The sequence below is a fragment of the Pseudorca crassidens genome, chromosome X, assembly GCF_039906515.1.
Source record: "Pseudorca crassidens isolate mPseCra1 chromosome X, mPseCra1.hap1, whole genome shotgun sequence".
In the NCBI taxonomy this organism is placed as follows: domain Eukaryota; kingdom Metazoa; phylum Chordata; class Mammalia; order Artiodactyla; family Delphinidae; genus Pseudorca; species Pseudorca crassidens.
Window position 1 is genome coordinate 35,942,308 of NC_090317.1, and position 23,193 is coordinate 35,965,500.

The 23,193-nt window shown below is 37.7% G+C and overlaps 2 protein-coding genes across 3 annotated transcripts in view; one reads left to right on the forward strand and one right to left on the reverse strand.

Annotated features, from left to right (window-relative positions):
* Positions 1–951, reverse strand: part of ALG13 (ALG13 UDP-N-acetylglucosaminyltransferase subunit) — a 74,821-nt gene extending 73,870 nt beyond the window's left edge. The window contains 1 exon segment of the mRNA XM_067722689.1: positions 792–951. Within this exon segment, the coding sequence (XP_067578790.1) occupies positions 792–872 (81 nt within the window). The 5' untranslated portion in view covers positions 873–951.
* On the forward strand, positions 372–22,868 carry LOC137216923 (heterogeneous nuclear ribonucleoprotein A1-like 3). 2 transcript variants are annotated; one of them, XM_067723056.1, is made up of 4 exons: positions 372–1,113; positions 4,510–4,597; positions 5,165–5,238; positions 18,958–22,868. In XM_067723056.1, the coding sequence occupies exon 4, from the start codon at positions 20,797–20,799 to the stop codon at positions 21,802–21,804; it is 1,008 nt and encodes a 335-aa protein (XP_067579157.1). In that variant the 5' UTR covers positions 372–1,113; positions 4,510–4,597; positions 5,165–5,238; positions 18,958–20,796; the 3' UTR covers positions 21,805–22,868. The 2 variants fall into 2 exon arrangements, with proteins under 2 accessions (XP_067579157.1, XP_067579158.1); XM_067723057.1 differs by having other exon boundaries at positions 372–677.
* The last annotated feature ends 325 nt before the right edge of the window (positions 22,869–23,193 follow it).

Consider the following 23,193-nt stretch of genomic DNA (forward strand, 5'->3'; position numbering starts at 1 on the left):
CCTAAACGCCCCAGCTCATCCCGTCGTGACAGAAATGGCCCAGCAAGAACTTGGAGACCAACGCAAAGACTCTGAAAAAGGCGTCGCAAACTAGGGAGGGAGAGCAAGGAACAGCGTCGTCGTAGCACACGGCTGGGACTGCGCGAACCACGAGCCCTAAGGAGAGGGCGCGCTCGGGGGATGCCGCGCCGCGCGTGGACGCCGGCCGCGAGGGTGCCTGAGCCGGAAGTAAGGCACGGCGGCCTCGGCCCGAGCGCGGCGGGGCAGGGCGCCGAGCGGACCGGCCGGGTCGGGCAGGGCAGAGCCCGACGGAGCGCGTCGACCGCGCGGCCCCAAGAGGCCAGCGAGGCGGGCACAGGCACGGACCCGGGAGGCGGGCCGGAACCCCGGCTCGGAGAGGCGGAGCCGCTGGAAGGAGAGACTAAGCCGGAAGAGAGGCGGAGGCGGAGAATCCGCGGAGAAAATCCGGGAGAAAGGAGGAACCGGAAAAAGGACGGGGAGGAGCGGCCCGGCAAGGCTATAGGAAACGGGAAGAGGAGGCGGAGGACCCCAAACACCGGGGGAGCTGGAGGAAGGCCCAGTCAGGCGCGGGGAGGAGCCAGCTGATGGGCGGCGGCACCAGATATTGAGCTGCCAGGGATTCTTCCCGAGTGCAACCGTCAGGCAAGGTTACCGAGGTTAGCGGTCAGGCTGGTGGCGGCGAGCGGCGAGCTCAGCGCGGGGAGCCCAGCCGCCGCTCGCCTGCCTCCCGCTTGCCTCCCGCTCGCCTCCCGCTCGCCTTCCCCACTCACTTGCAAACTGTCGGGCGCCGACACACATGCAATAAGGTCGTCAAAGCTGGTAGTCCCTACAGTAACAAACACGCACTTCATCGCGCGTGACCCACAACCACGAATATCAAGGGCCGGACGTGACGTAGCGGACACCACGTGGACGCCGCAACGGCTCTAGGTGCGGGAGGCGGAAGTCGGGCGTGGCCGCCAGGGGGCAGCAGCCACCTGAACTGTGTCGCCGGGGATGAGTTGGGAGCAAACAATGCTCCTGGCCTATGTGCGGGGCACTGTTGTAAGCCCTTTGCGTGTAGAAGCTCATGGGACCCTCACAGTTAAGGAGGTGGGCAATTGACAAATTTATTTTTTTCAAAAGTGGGGTTTAAAAAAATAATCATGAAGCCTCACACCCTTGTGTTTGCATCCTTGCTCGGGTACCACAGCTCTTTTAATGATATAGAAGTTTGGGATTCTTTAGCCAAGATACATTTGAGAGATGGTTTTACTTCAAGTCTGTTGAGGGCATCTGAAAAAAAAGTGCCTTTTAAAAATCGCTCATCAGCCTGGGCTCTTCTTCCAGCTGTGGTTCTCAAGAAACCAGAGCCCTACAGAGTCTTGGAAGCTGCAGAGAAACAGTAAGCTCCATTAGCAAGCATTGTGTGTAAAATAGAGGCTTTTTTTTTAACATCTTTATTGGAGTATAATTGCTTTACAATGGTGTGTCAGCCTCAGCCTTACAACAAAATAAATCAGTTATACATATGTTCCCATATCTCTTCCCTCCTGCGTCTCCCTCCCTCCCACCCTCCCTATCCCACCTCTCTAGGTGGACACAAAGCACCGAGCTGATCTCCCTGTGCTATGCGGCTGCTTCCCACTAGCTATTGATTTTACGTTTGGTAGTGTATGTATGTCCATGCCACTCACTCACTTGGTCACAGCTTACCCTTCCCCCTCCCCATATCCTCAAGTCCATTCTCTAAGAAAAAAAAAAAAGAGAGGCTTTAAGGCCTGAAGCCTACATCTCTGTCATTGAACCCATCCATTGAACCATTTAAAACGTAGAATTACCATAAATTTAAATTATAATAAAATGTAAAATTATACATTAGCATGAATAAATACCACATATATATTATACTTAGGCAATCAGGTACGGGAGAGGCGATTTCTCAAGACTCCTCTTCTTTGTCCTACCACCATTACTAAGATCATTGCCTGCTTTATCTCATTCTAATGTTTTCTGTATTTCCTACTTAAAATTTCAGTTTAGCTAATATGGATGTTTTGCTCTGCCTGGTTAAATACAGAAGGGAAGGTATGAGAAGAAACTCTTAACACGAGAAGGATTAGAGGTGAATTAAGCCTAGAACATGGGCTAAAAAAACCTATTAAGCCTATTTCTAACAAGACTGTTTCTCTAAATCTTGTAGCTTGAGTACATGTCTTTTTGAGGGGTGGTATGCTCTACCCCTTTCTTGATACCAAATTTCATGAATTAATAAAACTAGTTTCATAATAACAATAAATGTAGAAAGATCATGGTTAAATAATAAAATATAAGCATATTTTCTGCCCAATAAGAGGAATAAAGTATGAATATTTATTGGAATATAAAGACAAAAAATATTCCAAAATATTCTGTAATTCAGAAAGATCTTGTGTCTATGATATCTTTTCCTATATCTGGAAGATATAAATTAAAGGAGCACTGTTCTGATGAGCTCATAGAGAGAATAAGCACATACAGAAATTGAATAGTCTTAAATTTCCAGAAAATAAGAAAATTGAATATCTGATGAAACTGAGCCCCGCTAAAACAGTTTCCTTACCGAGTTAATGATTAATCTCTCTATTCAAAACTTTTTTCCCTTTCTTGTGCCCTCTGACCTCAATCCTATGCTAACTGAACACTAACCAACCAGAGTCAGGTGACTAAAGTTGCTGTTGTTATAGATATCATCATTACCTTAAAAACTCAGGCTGTTTCTCCAGGGCAAGATGAGCTCACAGACCCCTGAGCCATGGACCACATGGCCAGAGAATCCTAAACCAGAGACATCTTGACTCATGAAATCATGCTTAAGAAATGTCACAGAAATATCACAAGACAATGATTAATTCCAGTTTCTTTGTTCTTCCCCTTCAAAACATCTCCAACTCAGAGACCAAGATGGAGTGAATCTGAGACTTGTATCCCACTCCCTTGCTTGTTGCCCTGCAAATAAACCCTTACTTTGCTGCAAACTCCCACTGTCAGAGTTTGGCTTCCTGTGGCATGGGCCCACAAGCCCTTGCTTGGTTACATTAATACTTTAAATGTTCTAGACTTTACTAAAACATCTTCTTGCAGAAATTGATCCAGAAACGATTTAAGAACCCAAGATTACATAATTGATATAAAATTTTGGTAATTAAGTCTTTTCTCTGTTTTGTCAGTGTTAAGTATGCATTTTATTTTACTTGGGTGTGTTTTTCCTAAACTTACACAGGCTTACTTATCAAATAAGTTAACATTATTTCTAAAAATGTTTATGATTATGAAAAACGTAAATTTCTTTTCAACTACATTAAATCAGCATTCTGACAAGCTTTATTTCAACAGTAACTATGCTTCCTGGTATGCCAGCTTGAAGATAATATCCAGGATCTTTAAGCACCTTTTAAAAAAGTGTGTACTGGGCTTATTGGTGGAGCAGTGGTTGGGAGTCCGCCTGCCAATGCAGGGGACACAGGTTCGTGCCCCAGTGCGGGAGGATCCCACGTGCCGCAGAGCGGCTGGGCCCGTGAGCCATGGCCGCTGGGCCTGCGCGTCCGGAGCCTGTGCTCCGCAACGGGAGAGGCCGCAGTTTAGATGGGGTTGTTTCCTTTATTTAGTAATTAATGGTTCCACCTACGATTTGAAAGATTATTCTTTACCTTACATGTAATCTGCCTAAATAGCAAAGATTCTGTGTCTTACAAGAATAATCTTCTATCGCGTAAGTTGTCTTTTTGTGTCCCTGATTATTTAAGGGGAAAATACCCATAGAACGCGACTCTTCACTTACATTGTGTTACATTGTGTAACATTGTGTTACATTATGTAAATAGTGTTACATTGTATTTTTTTTAAACGCATTATTTGTACTTGGATTAAATAGGAAGGGAAGCATTGTTTCTCAGTCACTCATGATCCTACCTAATCAAGTGACCAAATCTCCTCCGACAACCCTTAATTTTGTCTTCCCAAAATCAGTTCCTAAATTTAGGACACATAAAATAAAATTTTCAGAATATATTACATACATAAAACTAAAACTTTTATGCGTAAAACCTCTAAGACTTCTCAGAGGGCCTTTGGAATCACAAAGATTTGCGCTGCCACCATATAAAAAAAGATACTGGAAATAATTAGGTTTGTTTAATTTGTTACTATAGTAAAGTTGCATGGGAAAAGTTGTCAGATCAGAAGGGACATTCAGCCTTTCCTAAATTACGTTTGTTTGGTAAAACATTAGTATAAAAATTTCAGAAATTGCATGCTTTACGGGAAGTCCCCAGCAATTTGTCAGTGCCCTCCATGATGGATGTGCCCTCCATAATACTGTTTTACCTTCAGGAATAACCCTCATCAAAACTCCTGTGAAATAGTTACATACTGGACTCCAATACGGCTCCTCTATTTTGATAGAATTGGCAATAGTAATAAATTAACCACAGCCATTAAATCTCTTAATGTTCTTGTTTTACTCTAAAGCTTACCCGAAGATTCTACTACAGGCTAGAATTTGTATCTTCAACAAAGAAGAACAATCTCAGAGCCTCATGGAAAAGGACCTTACCAGGTACTTCACATGATTGCCACTTCAAAGAATAGACTTCTGAGTTGACATCACTTAGATAACTTTCAGACAGCACCAGTGGACTGAGGCAAGATTTCCAGGACTCTTTCTAATCCAATGAAAGGCTCAGAACACTACAGAGTCAGATAACCAGGAAGGATGTACTAGGCAATGCCCAGCCTTCTGTAAGCTACCCAGTAATCCTTTTCTACCCCCCCTTTCAAAATCTTTCAGTTTTTCATGACATATGAAACCCAGGTTTTCTGACATGCATTTTAGAAGAAATATCGTATATACTTGCCCAATAAAATAAACACAGAGCTATTGCTGAGAATCTAAAGGAAATATGGAAAATAAAGTAGCATTAGTTATCCTTATGGTTAGGGTGGTTTCATATTGGTTTTACATAAATGAGGATCTATTTTATTTTATTTTATTTTATTTTTCTCTATTTTATTTTTTAAATAATTCAGAATGAAATTGTGATGAATGTTTGCCATATTAATTTATTCATATTCTTTTTATATTTTTCTGTTTCTGCTCTTGCTGTTTCCTCTCCCTCCCCATCAGTATGGTTAGCTAATCCTTCAAGATTCAGCAGAGGTGCAAGTTCCTCCAGGAAGCCCTTCTCTGACCCTTGTAAGGTATGTGCATTATGTGCAAATATTGTTCTTTGCCTACCTCTGTCATAATTCTTGATGTTTAAATTACCTGTATACTTTTTTCTTCCTCTGGAACGTAAAATCCTGAAAGAGTGGAGACCGTGTCTAAGTCATCTCTGAATTTCCAGAATTTAGTGCTGTCCCTGGAACCTAGGGACATAAAATAAATGTTTATTGAACTAAAAAAGAGTTACATTATTAGGTACCATGCTAGGCCCTGTGGGGAATACAACAATAAATAAAACATAGTGCCTTTTCTATCTCAAGAATATATGGTTTTGTTCATAGGCTGATCAAAGTTTTGTGGACTTATTTTTTTTTTAATTAATTTTATTTATTTATTTATTTATTTTTGGCTGTGTTGGGTCTTCATTGTTGCGCATGGGCTTTCTCTAGTTGCAGTGAGCGGGGGCTACTCTTTGTTGCAGTGCACGGGCTTCTCATTGCAGTGGCTTCTCTTGTTGTGGATCACGGGCTCTAAGTGTGGGGGCTTTAGTAGTTGTGGCACGCGGGCTCAGTAGTTGTGGCTCGCAGGCTCTAGAGAGCAGGCTTAGTAGTTGTGGCGCATGAGCTTAGTTGCTCCATGACATGTGGGATCTTCCTGGACCAGGGATCGAACCCGTGTCCCCTGCATTGGCAGGCGGATTCTTAACCACTGCACCACGAGGGCAGTCCTGTGAACTTTTAGAATTAAGAAACCATGGAATTCATTGGTTTTATTTTATGGACAGGAAACAGAGATTCAAATAGATTGTGATTTTTTCCCAAGATAATAATAGCAGAGGGTTGAATCCAACCCTCCAGATGCTTGTCAAGGCATACTATGCTGACTTATCCTTTAATGATGAGCCTACAGTATTGGTATCTATATTATAGTATAAAGTAATAACAGCAATATGACTTTTAAAGTCTGAAAAACCAGCAATGTTTCTTCTTAATCTTTTAAACACAGCACGTTATAGAATCCTTGAGCTGCCTAACTATTGTGTTTAGATTTATTTCTTTAATTTTTCATCATTCATCAGAAGTTTCTATATATCCTTTATTATTAAAGTAAATGTCTTTTATCAAAGCTGAGAAGTTGCATATTATAAAACATTTGTTTTTAATCTCTGCTTTGTGGATCCATTGTGTTCTTGAAGAGTTGCCAGAACTTGACTCTCCCTTTGCTCCTCCCCCTTCCAAATATTATTGATGGTAATTGTCTTACTGTTAGGGACACAAAAATAATTATTTCTTGCCTACACTGGTCACATCAAAATTTTACTATAATAGAGTCAATTTTTGGAGAACCATAAAGAAAATTGTTTAATTTTAAAGAGCTAGCAGAATATGCTACTGCAAAATATGGCACGTTGACATAAGAATTATTTTGAGCTGAAGGCAATTGAGAAGAAGCAGATACAAGAAAAACTTTCTGCCCTACCCTTATTTGCCTAAAAGTGGTAGTTGTAAGGGTATGCACCTCCCCTCTGTACCAGGAAGGACAGAAGTTAACCACCAGAGACAGCTCTAGACCCTTACAGCCTGGAATCAGCATCAGAGGAACCTACATAACAAACTTTACTAACTAGCTCTTATGATCCGTTAGTTCCCCCATATATTTACCTTCTCCCAATTTGCCACCCCAAAAACTCAAAGTCCATTTCCTTTGTCTTGTCAGCCCTCTAAGACTTTTTTGTTATTTTAAGCTGCTGTATTAGGTCAAGCTCTAACCACCCCTTTCAGTTACTCATCATTGAGTACCTGTAGCGTATGCCTGATGCACATGTTAGTAAACTTCTGTTTGTTGTTCTCTTGTTAATCTGTCTTTTGTCAGTCTAATTTACAAGGCCCCACCTAGGGAAGGGTAGAGGGACAAAAAAGATTTTTTTTCCTCCTCTACAGTTTACTAATAGATATTTTTCTTTCAACCATGTTTAAAAGATTCCAACTAGGTTTCCTAGTTTCTTCAAGATCCTAGTGAGTAGAATGAAATAATTCATTTACCCAAGAGTGTGCAAGAGCTGATAAAATCAAGATTCAAAAGGATACCCAAAAAAAGATATGAAAGAAAATATGAAGAAGCAGAAACAATGAGTTCAAATAAATCAGATCAGGGTCTTTGGCTTAGGTTAAAAAAACACAAGTATAAAATTGAGGTGTTAATGAATTGTAATGAATGAGAGTTGGCTGTACCACTACTTGAGTTATCACAGGCAGGGAAAAAAGCTAATTTTTATTGAAGACTCCTAATGTGACAAGCAATGTGGTAGACAAATTACATGTCTGATCTCTTTTTATCAGACTGAAATTGAAAGATTTTTACAAATCCTATCTGTACATGAAATTGCTGCTTATAAAAAATTACACTACAAATCATATCAAAACTACAATATTACTTAAATAATTAAAATGAACCTTTGTGATTTTTACCTCACATTCCTTCCTAGGCTACAAAGACAAAGATCAAAGACCATGAAATGCTCTTTTAAGTCACCTAAATGAAGCATTTAATTCTATTATTGTGACTATAAGTTATACATCTTACTACCAAGTATTTTTGGAAGAAGGAAAAGACATTTATGTGATCCTAATTATATGAGTATATGCCTCCTGTATGGATCAGTGATGTTAATTAAGCCCCTGTTTCGTAAACTTATCATAATCAGCTTAACTACAAATGATAAAATGTTTGATTAAAGGAGACTATACTGAATGTAACATAATACCAGACATTGTTTAGAATCCATTATATGATAGAGGGCTAGTACTCAGATGAGACAAAAGATATTAAGACTTGGATGTTTTTCAAGAACTCAAGTTTTCAAAAAGGTCTGAGTTGTTTTATTTTGTTTTTACTTAATTCTCTATCTAATTTTTGCTAACTTATAGCAAAAACTACAGAATATAACATTCCATTCTCTATAAATATCAGAGGTATGGACAGATCACTTAATAAAAACAAATTAATTCAAAAATATTCATTGAGCACTTACTATGTACAGGTCCCTCTGCTACACACAGATAGACTAGACAGCTTAGAATCAATGAAAACACACAAGCATGCAAATATGTTGTGATAAAGTGCAATAAAAAACTGAGCAATGCAAGAGAGAATAACAGGAGGGGTGGGGTGGCGTGGGAACCGACTTTAGATTCAATGGTCAAAGAAAGCTTCTCTGGGGAAGTGACATTTAAGCTGAGGCTTGAAAGATAAGGAGCCAACCAGGAGAAGACTGAGGGAATAGCCTTCCAAGCAAAGTGAATAGACTGGACAGGTCATCAGGAAAGGTGCTTTTCTTGTTTGAAAAGAGAAATGAAAAACGACAGTGTAGGTAGAGCATAATAGGCAAAGGAATCGGTGGCATGCAATGAGATTAGAGAGTTAAACAAGCCCTATAGGTCATAGCAACGATTTTTATTTGTATCCCTCAAGAATTGAGTAAGTGCAAATGTGCCAATATATGTAAGAGGATTTTTACCTATCATAAAAACTGTGCTTTCTAGATTAGAATATGCCCACAATGCATCTTAGATGAATTAAGCTAAGCACAAAAATGTATTGTTCATGGGAATAACTCACTTTTAAAGTAAAATTTTAATTTTATTAAATTGATACCATGTACATAGTTTTTTTTTTTAAATAGTACAGTAAAAAACAATAGTTCTCTGTCCTATCCCTCTCCGTTCCTGATTCTCACTCCAAAGGACAATAACTTTAAACAATTTTAGCTATTCCCTATAATATTTACTACCATGTTTCTCTGTATCGATAACACGCTTATATTGCTATGTCAACTGAAAAAAAACCACACAACCTGAAAGTTGCAAGTTATGTTTTATTCTGGGATGTTATTGAGGACTGTAGCCTGGGAAACAGCCTCTCAGATAGCTCTGAGGAACTGTTCCAAAGAGGTAAGGGAGGAGCCAGGATATATAGCAGTTTTTGCTAAAAGCAAAAAAACATGTAGTCGAATATCAAAAGTTACTGATAATCACAAAAAAACAGACATCTCAAGGTAATGAATTTAGTGCTTTTCTATGTATGGGAAGATGCAAGAGTCTGGGCTCATCAAAATTATTCCTTTGATATGCATCTTAACTATTTGGGGCCAGTATCCTGCTTTTCTCCATTCTCAGTTCCCCTCAGGGTGCACCGTTGCGGGGGGCTGCAGTGGCTGATGGTTTGATGGCTGCAACACCCTTTGTTTACTGAAATGGCAGGCAACATTCATTTTCCACAGCTATTTCTTGATTTTTCAGCTTTTTAGATAATATCTATTGACTTTCTATTATGAGAGGTGGCAGTTTGACTCTCTTATGTACCCATAAACACATACTTCCCTTCCTCCCCAAATTTTTGGTAAAATCAATATTCAGTGATTACTATGACTTTGTAAACATTATTCAGAGTTTAACCATGTATTGAGTTTGTTATTACATTTCCTATCCTATAAAAATTTTGTTCTGCTACATTTTATTTAATTTTTATTTGCTTAGGATTCTTTTTTCTGAATCTATCACTTACTCATACCCAAACAGGTCTTCCCAAGAAATCCATACAGCTCCTCTCTGTATGTTCAAATACATCAGGGTAACTATAACTTAATTTTTTTAAAATTAAAGATGTCTGTGATAGGGATTTTTATCCTGTTTCAGTTTGAGCTGGTTTATCTTTCTGAATAGCTGTCTTCCTGGGGTATCCTCTTACTGTTATCTTGAAAATTCCTTTTGCCTTTCTCTTGTATTGGATCCCATTTTCTATACCTTATGTTCCCCTCACTTTTCCTTTAACTTCCTCATTTTGGTGGACAAATGTCCTCCAATAACTTCCTGAGAAAGATGATAAATTTTTTCGAGATTTTTGCATGTCTGAAAACACCTTGTTCTAATCTCTCATCCAGTTGTTAGACTGATATAGAATTCTAGGTTGGCTTGTTAGTTTCCTATTGCTGCTGTAATGAATTACCCCAAACTTAGTGGCTCAAAACAACAAAAATTTATTCTATTTTGACCAGAAATCTGAATTCATTTTCAATAGGCTAAAGTCAAGGTGTTAGCAAGGCTGTTTCCTTCTAGAGGCCCTAAAGGAGAATCCTTTTCCTTCCTTTTTTCAGTTTCTACAGGCCACCTGCATTCCTTGGCTCATGGCTCCTTCCTGTATCTTCAAAGCATATCACTCCAACCCATGCTTCAGTTTACACATCTCCTTTTTTTTACTTTGATTTTCTTGCCTCCCTGTTATGAGAATTCTTTTAATTACATTGGTCCTACCCAGAAGATCCAGGATAATCACCCATCTCAAGATCCTTAACTTAATCACATCTGCAAAATCCCTTTTACCATGTAAGGTAACATATCCACAGGTTCAGGGATTATGACAAGGACATCTTTGGGGGGAGGCATTCTTCATCCTATCACAGTTGGAAATGATTTTTCCCTAAAAACTTGTCTTCTTGATTTTAGGGATACAGTTTAGAAGTTTGTTCCTCATATTATTGGTGATACTTTGTATATGACCTGTTTTTTTCTCTCAGGAAGCTTCTAAAATCTTTTGTTTATTCTATCTTCTGAAATTTCACTATGATGTATGTTACTGAGAATTATTTTCTCATTCACTGTTCTGGATACATGATAGACCTTTGTAATCTGATATTCATATCCTGCAGTGCTAGGAATTTTCCTTGTGTTATTTCTTTAGTAATTTCCTTCCTTCTGCTTTTTCTGTCCTCTCTTTCTGGAACTTCTTTTGGTCCAATTTGGCCCTCCAGTACTGAATCCTTGAACTTTCTCATCTTTTCTCTATTTTCCATTTCTTTTTCTTTTTGTTCTACTTTCTAGGAGAGCTCATCAATTGAAAATTTTTAATCTTCTATTGATTTTTAAGATTACTACTATATTTTGAATTCTTAAGAGCTCTTTCTCATTCATTGAAAGTTCCATTTTTACAGAACACTGTTCTTGTATCTTGAATTTAGTATCACCTCATTTCTCTGAAGATGTTATTATAGTTTTGTTTCTTTTCTCTTTGACTTTTGTTGCTGCTGCTGTTGTTGTTTTGATCTCTGTCTTTCATTTTAGAAAATTTACTCAAATATCTAGGGATTTGGTCAGCCATAAATATTTAAGAGTGGGGCACAAAAAAGAAGTTCTGTCTCCATTGTTGTGACTTATGGATTGTTGAGCTTCACTGGGGAGTAACTGGAAAGAAATTCAATCTTTTTAATGGGAGACCCCAAATATCAGTGTCTGTAGGGCTTTACACTTGTGTTGGTCAGCTTCTACAGAATCCTCCAGTCTGCTCAGCTGAAGATATCTTAGAAATCAGCCAGCAGAAAGGTGACAGAGGGCAGTCTTACTATTTAGTAAATAGAGATTCAATCCCCATTTTCACTAAAGTTCACAATCCAGCCCTCAGCTATGCCTATTGTTTCCAACACTAGAGCTTCTTTTCTGGAAAGATGTTTTAATTACCGTAGAAAATAAAACTTGAATTTTTCTTTTAACTGAAATCATTGTTTTTCTTTCAACTAAGTCAACAAGCTTCTTCAAAAGCAAGAAGCACCCATTGACCCTCCAAGCAGTGAAATAGAATGCTGTATTAAAACTTGAATCTTGTTTGAATGGATAAGGAGCTTTGGGGATGCAATTTTTCCTTATACATACTTTCAATCAATCCTCCTCTTTTTAGCTCTCCCTTCAACCTGTATCTCTGTATCTCAGAGATATCGAGTAACTTTAAAAACAACTCATCACCACCAGCCTTAGGTTTCAGCTTTTTCCAGTTTGTTAAGTAAGCTTAACATTCATCTCATCTATTGCTTTCCAGCTTCTAAAGTTTTGTCAACTTTGCTTGTCTGCTGTTGTCTTCTCTCCTGTTCTCTTTGTCCTTCTCTATTTATACCTTTTTTAAAAAATTCCTTTACTGTCATTTTAGTGGAGCTTCATGCAGGCGCAGAGATGAATGCATGTTTCTAATCTGCCTTGTTTAACTGGAAGTCTTATAGCACACTCCGTATGGAGAAATAATGCAGTCCAAACTAATAACATTAAAGGTGGAAGACTAAGAAGCCCACTTGCAGAAAGAAAATCTGTTTCTAATAAACGTGAAATAAGTAGTTCTATAATATATAAGCCATATATATGACTATTCACTGTACTGTAAAAGATCTGCTGCTACAGAAAACTGAGTTATATCAACTTTCAAATACTTAAAATTATAGGTAATTTAACTGGATACACAAACATAAGATATATGGGCTTGTCTAGTGTTTTTGGATACAGAATGCATTTTTATGAAAAATTGCCTCTAGACATTAATTGCCCTCATTGGGGAACCTTAAGAAGTATGCCATTGAGTGCCTAGTTGGAAAGACTCCTGATTGGAGAGATGGAGCTGGGAATTTAATGTAGATTTCATGAAATGAGTGAATTCCAGACACTACTTTAAAAATATTATTCAGACAGACCTTAAGTGTTAAAAAAAGAGTCTGCCTGGTCCTCCTCTATTCCAACCCTGACCACACACCCTGCCTATATGTAAATTTGGGAAAAGGGGTCAATGTAAGAGCAAAGAAGTGGGACTGCACACAATAATAATACTAATCGCTAATATTTATTAACCTTTACTGAGTGTTTACTGTGTGTCAGTAACTGTGCTAAACACGTTTTATGAATTATTTCATATACATGTTTAGTGATTATTTGACAAGTGAACTTAAACAGTAAAAATGGAAGGTTAAATAGGTAAGGAGGAGGAAAGGCGGAAGAATGCCTCCAAAGAGTCATAATATTCTCATTTCCTTTCCCTCTCCCATTCCTCCCCTTCCCAAGTGCTCTAGACTTATTTATATTCATGGCATAATTCTGTACACTATCCCTGCTTTTTGCTGTTCTTTCAGTATGTTAATACTAAATAGTTCATCTTAGGTACTTGAATTTGAAGGTTAATGATTTGGAACAAGCAGGAATTTTGATTCCAATAGTTCACTGTTTTGCAAAATATACCATCAAATATTTTGTAAGAGAGGATATGGAATAAAAGGAGAAAGAAAAGAGAGAGAAACCTGCCAAGACATTACTATAAATTTTAAACATGTTTTTTTTTTAAAGCAATATGGCTGATGTTTCCAAGTGATCAAACTTTCACAAAAACTCCTAGATAATAGCAACCTGTGATGATTTAATACACATTCAGTCAGACAAGCTACCAAGAATGCATAGGTCTGGAACATTTATAAAATTGGTCTAGGATTAAAGGAAATAATCTGGAGAGGAAATGAGAATTTAAATAATTAATTCTCCCAAAGATTAGTAAAATATATTTCAGCCTGCCAATTGTTTAAGATTGAAAAATTTGCATTTTTTATTGTAAAAGGACAAGGTATATTTCTTTTTTCTTACTTGATTGATATCTACTGAGTACCTACTCTCTGCAAGGCATTATGCGAGAAAGGATATTAAAAATGCCTAAACTGCGGTTTATCAAGAAGCTCATAATCTAGTGTTGAAGGTAAGACATATACAAAAGAACTGCTATATTGTATACGGTATTATATGACAAATACCATGTGAATGATGCAAAATATTTTGATTTTTCTGTTTTGCCAATTTGCAGTATAAACAGAATGAATTTTGTAGGTAACGTTCCATATATATGTGTTCCTTTGTATACTATTCATACGTGCTAACCTTTGACAACTGCTGCAAAACATCACTAAAACCAGTTTAGGTACAGCAAGTCTAGAAAAAGAGCTGCCAGCTAAGGCACACCAAGGGAAAAAATTACTGGTTTCAATGAGATATATGTGCATGTGTTTCTTATAGTGGAATGTATAACTTATTGATTGTTTAATAGAGTACATTCAGCCAGGTGTACTAGGTATATATTTCATTTAATTTTCACACTAATCCTATAAGATCAGTACTATTTTTATCCCCATTTTACAAGTGAGGAAACTGAGAATCAAAGAAATGAAGTAACTTGTCCAAAGTTACACAGCTGGTAAATGATGGAATCAGGAGTTGGACCCAGTCTGTTTAACCCCTAGTCTGCACTCCTAAGCATTTAGCTCTGCTGTCTCTTTTGTGGAACATGGTAGTAGAGATATCTAGGAGATATTTAGGTGTCTGAGTCTGGAGTTCAAGAGAAAGGGCTAGGCTAGAAATGCAGATTATGTAGTCATCAGCATGTGTTATATATCCTCAAATATAAGGAGACCTCAATAAGAAGATATCAAAAAGTTTTTCTTGTCAACTGGATTATAAAAATGTTTAGGGATATAAATGAATGAGTTAAATATCTACTTAGGTTATTTAAAATTTAAATTTAGTAAAATAATTAAGTTCCATTATATAAATACATTGATTTAGCTGTATTGCTTTTATCCCCTCCTATTTCATGAAATATATAACTCTTCACATGTATTTTCAACATTAGTGTCTGCATTACCAGAGCCTATTCTTGTCATCTAACTGGTTTCCAGAGCTCGTTGCCTCACTTATACATAGAAAAACTATTTGCATCACCTTACTGTAAAGGAAATTTTATCCCAAGTCACAAATACCCATTCATATAACATCATGTTTGCAATTGTGGTGTCATATTTCCTGGAGTAGTCACTACATTTGTATTAATATTTGTATTCAATTTGTATTGATATTTTATGTATATACATATGTATGTATTTGCTTGCTGATTTCTTTTTTTAAACTAACTTTGATGTAGGTTATTTCATGCAAACATGGTAGTGTTAATTGAAATCATCAGGATGGAAAAGTAGATAGAGCTTCAGTAAAAGAAAAAACACACACACACACAACAACAAACAGACAAACAAAATACCCACTTCTCATATTTACTGAGATGTATTAAAAATCTATTCGGTAGGTGCTCTCATCCCTACAACAACCCAATACTATCCCTGTCATTAGGGAAAAGAAGGAGAGAAAAGTAAAACTAGATAAGCTGGGTGGTGATATTTGAATCAACAGTCATTTTGTATTAGAGTAAGTTAGAGAAGGAACTGTTTATAGTTCTGGCATGTATCTGCTCCTGAATCCCCATGGTGAGGCTGTTAGGTAAAGACATACTTAATATCAGAAGTCACTTTGACATTTAAAACAGAACCAATGTGATGTCATAGATCTTACTTCTAGACATTTTTAATATTAGCATAACAAAATTTTGTTTAGCAAAAACTTGCTAAATAAAAATGTCACATTTATTACCTTTTGAATCCGCTCTCTTTTCTTTTTGGTTAGTCTATCTAAAGGTTGGTAAATTCTGTTTATCTTTCAAAAACCAACTCTTAGTTTCATTGATTTTTTGTTTTATTATTGTCATTCTAGTCTCTATTTCATTTATTCCTGCCCTAATTTTTATTATTTTCTTCCTTCTGCCAACTTTGGGCTAAGTTTGTTCTTCTTTTTCTAATTTCCTGGAGGTGTAAAGTTATGTTGTCTATTTGAGATCATTCTTTTTTCTTAATGTAGGTATTTATTGTGTTGAACTTCCCCCTTAGAACTGCTTTTGCTACATCCCATAAATTTTGGTATGTTGTGTTTTTGTTTTCATTTGTCTCAAGACACTTTCTGATTTACCTTTTGATTTCTTCTTTGACTCATTGGTTGTTCAAGAGTATATTATTTAATTTCCACACATTTGTGAAATTTTCAGTTTTCCTCCTGTTATTGGTTTCTAGTTTTATGCCTTAGTGGTTGCAAAAGATACTTGATAGGATTTCAATCTTCTTAAATTTACTAAGGCTTGCTTTGCGGCCCAACATAAGATGTGTCCTGGAGAATGTTCCATGTGTGCTTGAGAAGAATGTGTATTTTGGTGCTGTTGGATAGAACATTTTGTATATGTCTGTTAGGTCCATTTGGTCTATAGTGTTGTTCAGAACCACTCTTTCCTTATTAATTTTCTATTTAGATGATCTATGCAATATTGAAAGTGGGATATTAAAGTCCCCTACTATTATTGTATTGCCATTTCTGAACTGACCCCGTTATCACGATATAGTGACTTTCTTGTATCTTGTGAAAGACTTCAGCTGAAAGTTTATTTTATCTAAGTGTAGCCACTCCTGCTCTGTTTTGGTTACTGTTTGCATGGAATATCTTTTTTCATTCCACATTTTTTACCTTTTAAATCTGAAGTTTTAATATACTTGCTTTCGTGGTATTTTTCCCTCATATTTAAGTTACAAAAAACAGGCACCCATTCAGAGCAAATCACAAAATGGACACTTAATAAATGTTAAAAGAAACCAGATGTTTTCTAAAAGTGGCAGCTTTGCCCATCTAGAAAAGGATTACTCTGCTTTTACCTATAAATGTTGTTAGCTTATAGTTAGAGAAAATCCACCAGATGGCAACCTCATCTGCATATGAGGCATGATGTGCAATTCTCTGCAACCCATTACAGGTCCCTTGAGCCAAATGCTCCCTAATTAATGGCTGATTTCTATTGTGATCCAAGTAAATGGATACTAGGTAGTCACTTGGCAGTGATTGTAGGAAGGTGGGGGATGTGCAAAATTGAGATGTATTTAGTATCAAGTGTGAAACACTTTTATAACATTCTTTTTTAAATTAATATCAAAAACAGAAATAATAGTATCTATTTCCATGTTGCCCTCTACACATATTTCTAATTTGAAGCTAAAGGGAACCATGTTCATTTGTCCAGTGTATAAAGCTGCAGATAATGTTATTTCCCCATGAATCCCACATTTTTCTAGTTGGATTCCTTGTATTTAATGGCAGTCTGGTAGCTAGCTGGTTTATTGCTTAAAATGCAAACTGTCTTCTTTATTTCTAAAGCTGATAGTATGCAGAGAGTACTGCTGGGGATATTTAACGTGTCCCTTATTGTTTTCTGTTTATAAACAACCTGCCCTGAGGTACTAATTAGGTGGAAGATATTGAATATACTTAGCAAATACTGTTGTGTTTTTCCATACAAATAAATCTGTGGTCAAGGTGAAAGTCATTCATAGGTTGGTTACATGAGCTGCAAATTTCTGAAAATATAAGTGATAGTAAAAGTTCAAGAAAAATTTTAAAAAAGGATTTGTTGAAAATTTTATTCCTGAATAGCTAGAGTTCTAATTGCATCTAACATTTCATTAATACATTCATTTCTAAAGTGGCATGTTTCACCTACCTTAAAATGCAGCTGTGTAAGACATCTGTTTGAATTAAATATCTGTAATACCTAACAGATTGCCTTTTCTTAGGACTATAATTGACTTTATTTTGCATCTGTATATTTTTCAAACTTCATATTTGAAAAATATGTTTTTTTTCCAGTCTCCTGGGTATTTTTAGTAACATTATTGAGGCATATTTTACATATCATATAATTCACCCGTTTTGGTGTATAATTCAATGATTTTTAACAAATTTAAGTCTCCTGAGTATTTTAAAAATGGTATAGATATTCCTAGATGCTATTCCACATTATATAACAAATACTCAGCATTTTGGCAGCTCATCAATCTTTGGCTCCTAACACGCCTGCTTTTAGATATTGTTTACATAAGCGAAGGTCAGAAAATCTGACTCTTGTGTGGCTGAAATTTTGTTAGTGTGTGTCTCAATGCCCCATCTTCTAGATTGAGGACACACTAACATTACATTACAGAGTTAGAATTTGGCTTCATGGCCATAAAATATTAACAAACCTAGCCTTCAGTACTACCCAGACCGTTGGAACTAGTGAATACTATAGTATTTTAATTTGACACATGTGCGGTACTGACATTATATTAAAGCATTTTACAACACATGAAAGACTGTTCTTGCTTTTGAAGGATTTACAAAATAATTGGAAAATCTATCTGGGTATAAAGAGCCCTTCGGAAAAATCATTAGACCCCTTTCATATTCTTCTCTCTCTCTTTCTTTCCTAATTTCTCTTTCTCATTCCCCAGACATATGACCTTCTGTTTGCTGCTTCTGCCATCTAGATTTGCTCACGTGGCTCCAAGTTCAAATCATATCAGCAAAGTGTACACCAAAGCTGATGTCCATTTTCTATTAAATATTAGTTCCCTTCTTCATATGTTTGGATCAAAGGCTGTATTGTAAAACAGTAGAAAAATCTCCAGGTCAGTATTACTATTGTATCTTGCACTGATGCTGGTCAGAGACTGATGTCTCCCTCAGTTGGAAGAGTTTCTTTGACCTTGATGAAGAAAATCCTCCTGTATTTGAGTAAATAAATTCTTGAGTTTAGGGGATTTACGCCTATGTGCAGAGCAACTAAAAAGTTGAACAAATTGTCAAAAACAACCATTTCAATACTCTGGAAATTGACCCAAGGCTAGAACAAACCTAGAACTTCTGAACTTTGGGTAAGAACAGAGCAAGTCTATGGTGTACTTGCCTGAGTGTGATGGTTAATTTTCTGTGTCAACTTGATTGAACTGAAGGATGCACAGATAGCTGATAAAACATTTCTGAGTGTATCTGTGAGGGTGTTTCTGGAAGATTAGCATTTGAATCAGTAGAATGAGTAAAGAAGATCTCCCCACCAGTACGAGTAGATATCATTCAGTCCACTGAGGGCCAAAAATGCAGAGGAACGGCAAATTTGCTCAGCTTGAGCTGGGACATCCATCTTCTCCTGCCCTCAGATGTTGATGCTCCTGGTTCATGGTCCTTCAAACTCAGACTTGGACTTACAGTATTGGCTTCCGTGGTTCTCAGGCCTTTGAGTTTGGACCGGAACTGCACCATCAGCTTTCCTGGACCTCCAGCTTGCAGACAACAGATTATGGGACTTCTCAACCTCCCTAATCATGTGAGCCAATCTCTCATAATAAGTCTCTATCTATCTATCCATCTATCTATCTATATCCTATTGGTTCCGTTTCTCTGGAGAATCCTGACTAATACACTGGGCTTGCTCCAACTTACCACTTATCACCACCACCACTCCCCACTCCAGCTTTGTTGGCACAGTAGTTCAACCATGGTGAGGCAGGCTGTAAAATAAAAGCTAGCCGCTTTGCTGCTGCCACTGCTGCTGCTGAAAGGAAGTCACTTGATTTAGAGCATTGTCAGATCTCAGTGGCAAGTGGGTAAGAAGGACTGCTAGCCTGAGGTTGCAGGACTGTTTGAGGCAGGCACTGGGCCAGCAGACTACCAGGGGATGTAACAGGGAAATCCAGGAAGGGAGACAGCCATAGTGGACTTGATAGGCAATCCACATATCCTGTGTACATGCTCACACATCCCTGGCCTACACGCCTATGAGAAGCAAAAGAGACCAGGAGAAAATAAAAGCTGGAGCAGACTTGTAAATAGTTTGAAGCTTGAACGTGCTCCTCAGTCCACCCACAGACTCATCAGCAGATAATGGATGTATACTGGCTGGAGGTGTTTGAGCAAAACCTTAACACTGAGCTATGAAGATATAGGAGCAACCCTGAGGAAGCTAGTCTTTAAAAATAAAAGCAAGAGAAAAAAGTCTTAGCAGAGCCGTCAGCAGCCCCACATTATAGTGGAGACAGAGGTCATAAACTTAGTTCAGGCAAGTTAGTAAACAACCAAGAAAATAATGATAGCAACCATCAGGAGGCAAAATCAGAATCGAGAATTGTTAAAACATACAGTTGACCCTTGATCAGCACGGGGGGTTGGGGCGCTGATCCTCCATGCAGTTGAAAATCCGCATATATCCATATTCGCCATTCCTCTGCATCTGCAGTTCCTCCGCATATGCATCCACAGATTCAACCAACCGTGTAGTACTGTGGTATTTACTATTGAAGAAAATCCATGTATAAGGAGACCCATGCAATTCAAACCCATGTTGTTCAAGGGTCAACTGTATTATCTAATATGAGCAGTATTACAAAAAAATTATGATATGCAAATAGATTTTTTAAAAAGTAAGAAGTGGATTCAGCAATTTAAATCATCCCCCCCACCCCCACACACAGAAAGCCTAGGCTCATGTGGCTTTTGTGGCAAATTGGATCAAATATTTAAAGGAAAAAAAATCACACCAATCCTTTACAGACTCTTTCAACAATTGAGGAGGATGGAAGTGCTTCCCAATTCCTTGTGTGAGGCCAGTATTACTCTGATACCAAAGACACATATAAAGACATCAGAAGAAAAGAAAACTACAGACTGATATCCCTCCTGAATACACATGCAAGAAATCTTAAAAAGCATTAGCACACTGAATTCAGCAATATAGAAAAAGGATTATAAAACACAACAAAGTTGGATTTGTTCCAGAAATGCAAATTGGAGAAGTATTAAAAACAATTAGGGACTTCCTTGGCGGTCTAGTGGTTAAGATTTCACCTTCCAATGCAGGGGGTGCAGGTTCGATCCCTGGTCGGGGAGCCATGATCCCACATGCCTCGTGGCCAAAAAACCAAAACATAAAAGAGAAGCAATATTGTAACAAATTCAATAAAGACTTTAAAAATGGTCCACATCAAAAAAATCTTAAAAAAGAAACAGTGAAGCTTTCTGCCCACGGATGCTGCCGAGTAAGCATTGTTGAAGTCTCTCCCCTCTACTGCCGTCATGTCTAAGTCAGAGTCTCCCAAAGAGCCTGAACAGCTGCAGAAGCTCTTCATTGAAGGTTTGAACTTTGAAACGACCGATGACAGTCTGAGGAGCCATTGTGAGCAATGGGGAGCGCACACAGACTGTGTGGTAATGAGGGATCCAAACACCAGGCACTCCAGAGGCTTCGGGGTTGTCACATATGCCACTGTGGAGGAGGTGGAGGCAGCCATGAAAGCAAGGCCACACAAGGTAGATGGAAGAGTTGGGGAACCAAAGAGGGCCGTCTCAAGAGAAGATTCTCAAAGACCGTGTGCCCACTTAACTGTGAAAAAGATTTTTGTTGGTGGCATTAAAGAAGACACTGAAGAACATCATCTAAGAGATTATTTTGAACAGTATGGGAAAATCGAAGTGATTGAAATCATGACTGACCAAGGCAGTGGCAAAAAGAGAGGCTTTGCTTTTGTAACCTTTGATGACCATGACTCTGTAGACAAGATTGTCATTCAGAAATACCACACTGTGAATGGCCACAACTGTGAAGTAAGGAAAGCCCTATCTAAGCAAGAGATGGCTGTTGCTTCATCCAGCCAAAGAGATCACAGTCGTTCTGGAAACTTTGGTGGTGGTCGCAGACGTGGTTTTGGTGGGAGTGACAGCTTTGGTCATGGAGGAAACTTCAGTGGTCGAGGTGGCTTTGGTGGCGGCCACGGTGGTGGTGGATATGGTGGCAGGATGGCTATAATGGATTTGGTAATGATGGAAGCAGTTTTGGAGGTGGTGGAAGCTACAGTGACTTTGGCAATTACAACAATCAATCTTCAAACTTTGGACCCACAAAAGGAGGAAACTTTGGAGGCACAAGTTCTGGCCCCTGTGGTGGTGGAAGCCAATACTTTGCCAAACCATGAAACCAAGTTGGCTCTGGAGGTTCCAGTGGCAGCAGTAGCTGTGGCAGTGGCAGAAGGTTTTAATTACTGCCAGGAAACAAAGCTTAGCAGGAGAGGAGAACCAGAGAAGTGACAGGGAAGCTAGGTTATAACAGATTTGTGAATTCAGCCAAGCACAGTGGTGGCAGGGCCTAGCTGCTACAAATAAGACATTTTAGACAATACTCAGGTGTATGGGCAAAAGGAACTCGAGGACTGTATTTGTTGGGTTTTTTTGTTGTTGTTGTTTTATATTTGTATAACTTTTTAAAAAACATCTTTATTAGAGTATAATTGCTTTACAATGGTGTGTCAGTTTCTGCTTTATAACAAAGTGAATCAGTTATACATATGTCCCCATATCTCTTCCCTCCTGCGTCTCCCTCCTTCCCACCCTCCCTATCCCACCCCTCTAGGTGGTCACAAAGCACTGAGCTGATCTCCCTGTGCTATGCGGCTGCTTCCCACTAGCTATCTATTTTACGTTTGGTAGTGTATATATTCGAGGACTGTATTTGTGACTAATTGTATAACAGGTTATTTTAGTTTCTGTTCTATGGAAGGTGTAAAGCATTCCAACAAAGGGTTTTAATGTAGATTTTCTTTTTTTGCACCCATGCTGTTGATTTCTAAATATAATAGTCTGATCATGACACTGAATAAGTGTGTCTTTAAAAAAAAAGCCCACAAAACAATTAAAAATACCATATTAATAGAATAAAGGACAAAATACACATAATCATCTCAATAGATACAGGAAAAGCATTTGATAAAATTCAACACCCTGTCATGATAAAAGCACTCAACAAACTAGGATTAGAAGGAAACTTTCCTAACCTGATAAAGAACATCTATGAAAAACCTTTAACTAATATATGTAATCATGACAGACTGAATACTTTTCCTCTAAGATCAGAAACAAGACCAGAGTGTCCACTGTCATTACTTCTATTCATCATTGTACTGCATTGTACTGGAGATTCTAACCAGTGCAAAAAAACAAAATTATTTTAAAGCCATTCAGATTAGAAAGGGAGTAGTAAAAACTGTCTTAATTTGCAGACAACATGATTTATATTTAGAAAATCCTAAGGAATACACACAAACACACACTACTAAAATTAATAAATGAATTTAGCAAGGTCACAAGACACAAGATCCATATACCAAAATTATTTGTATTTCTGTACATTAGCAATGAACAATCCAAAAATGCAATTAAGAAAACGATCAGGAAAACATTCCTAACAACATCAAAAAGAATAAAATACTTAAGAAATTTAGCAAAAGAAGTACAAAATTTGTATACTGAAAACCACAAAACATTGCTAAGATAAATTTTAAAAGATCTAAATAAATGGGAGAGACATTCCATGTTAATGGATTGGAATTTTCAGTATTGTTAAGATTGCAAGGTTCCCTAAATTGACAAGGTAAGCTAAAATTCAAATGGAAATGCAAAGGTCCTCAAATAGCCAAAATA

Excerpts from the sequence above, each read along its gene's own strand:
- LOC137216923 (XM_067723056.1), top strand. The coding sequence starts at position 20,797 with ATGTCTAAGTCAGAGTCTCCCAAAGAGCCTGAACAGCTGCAGAAGCTC.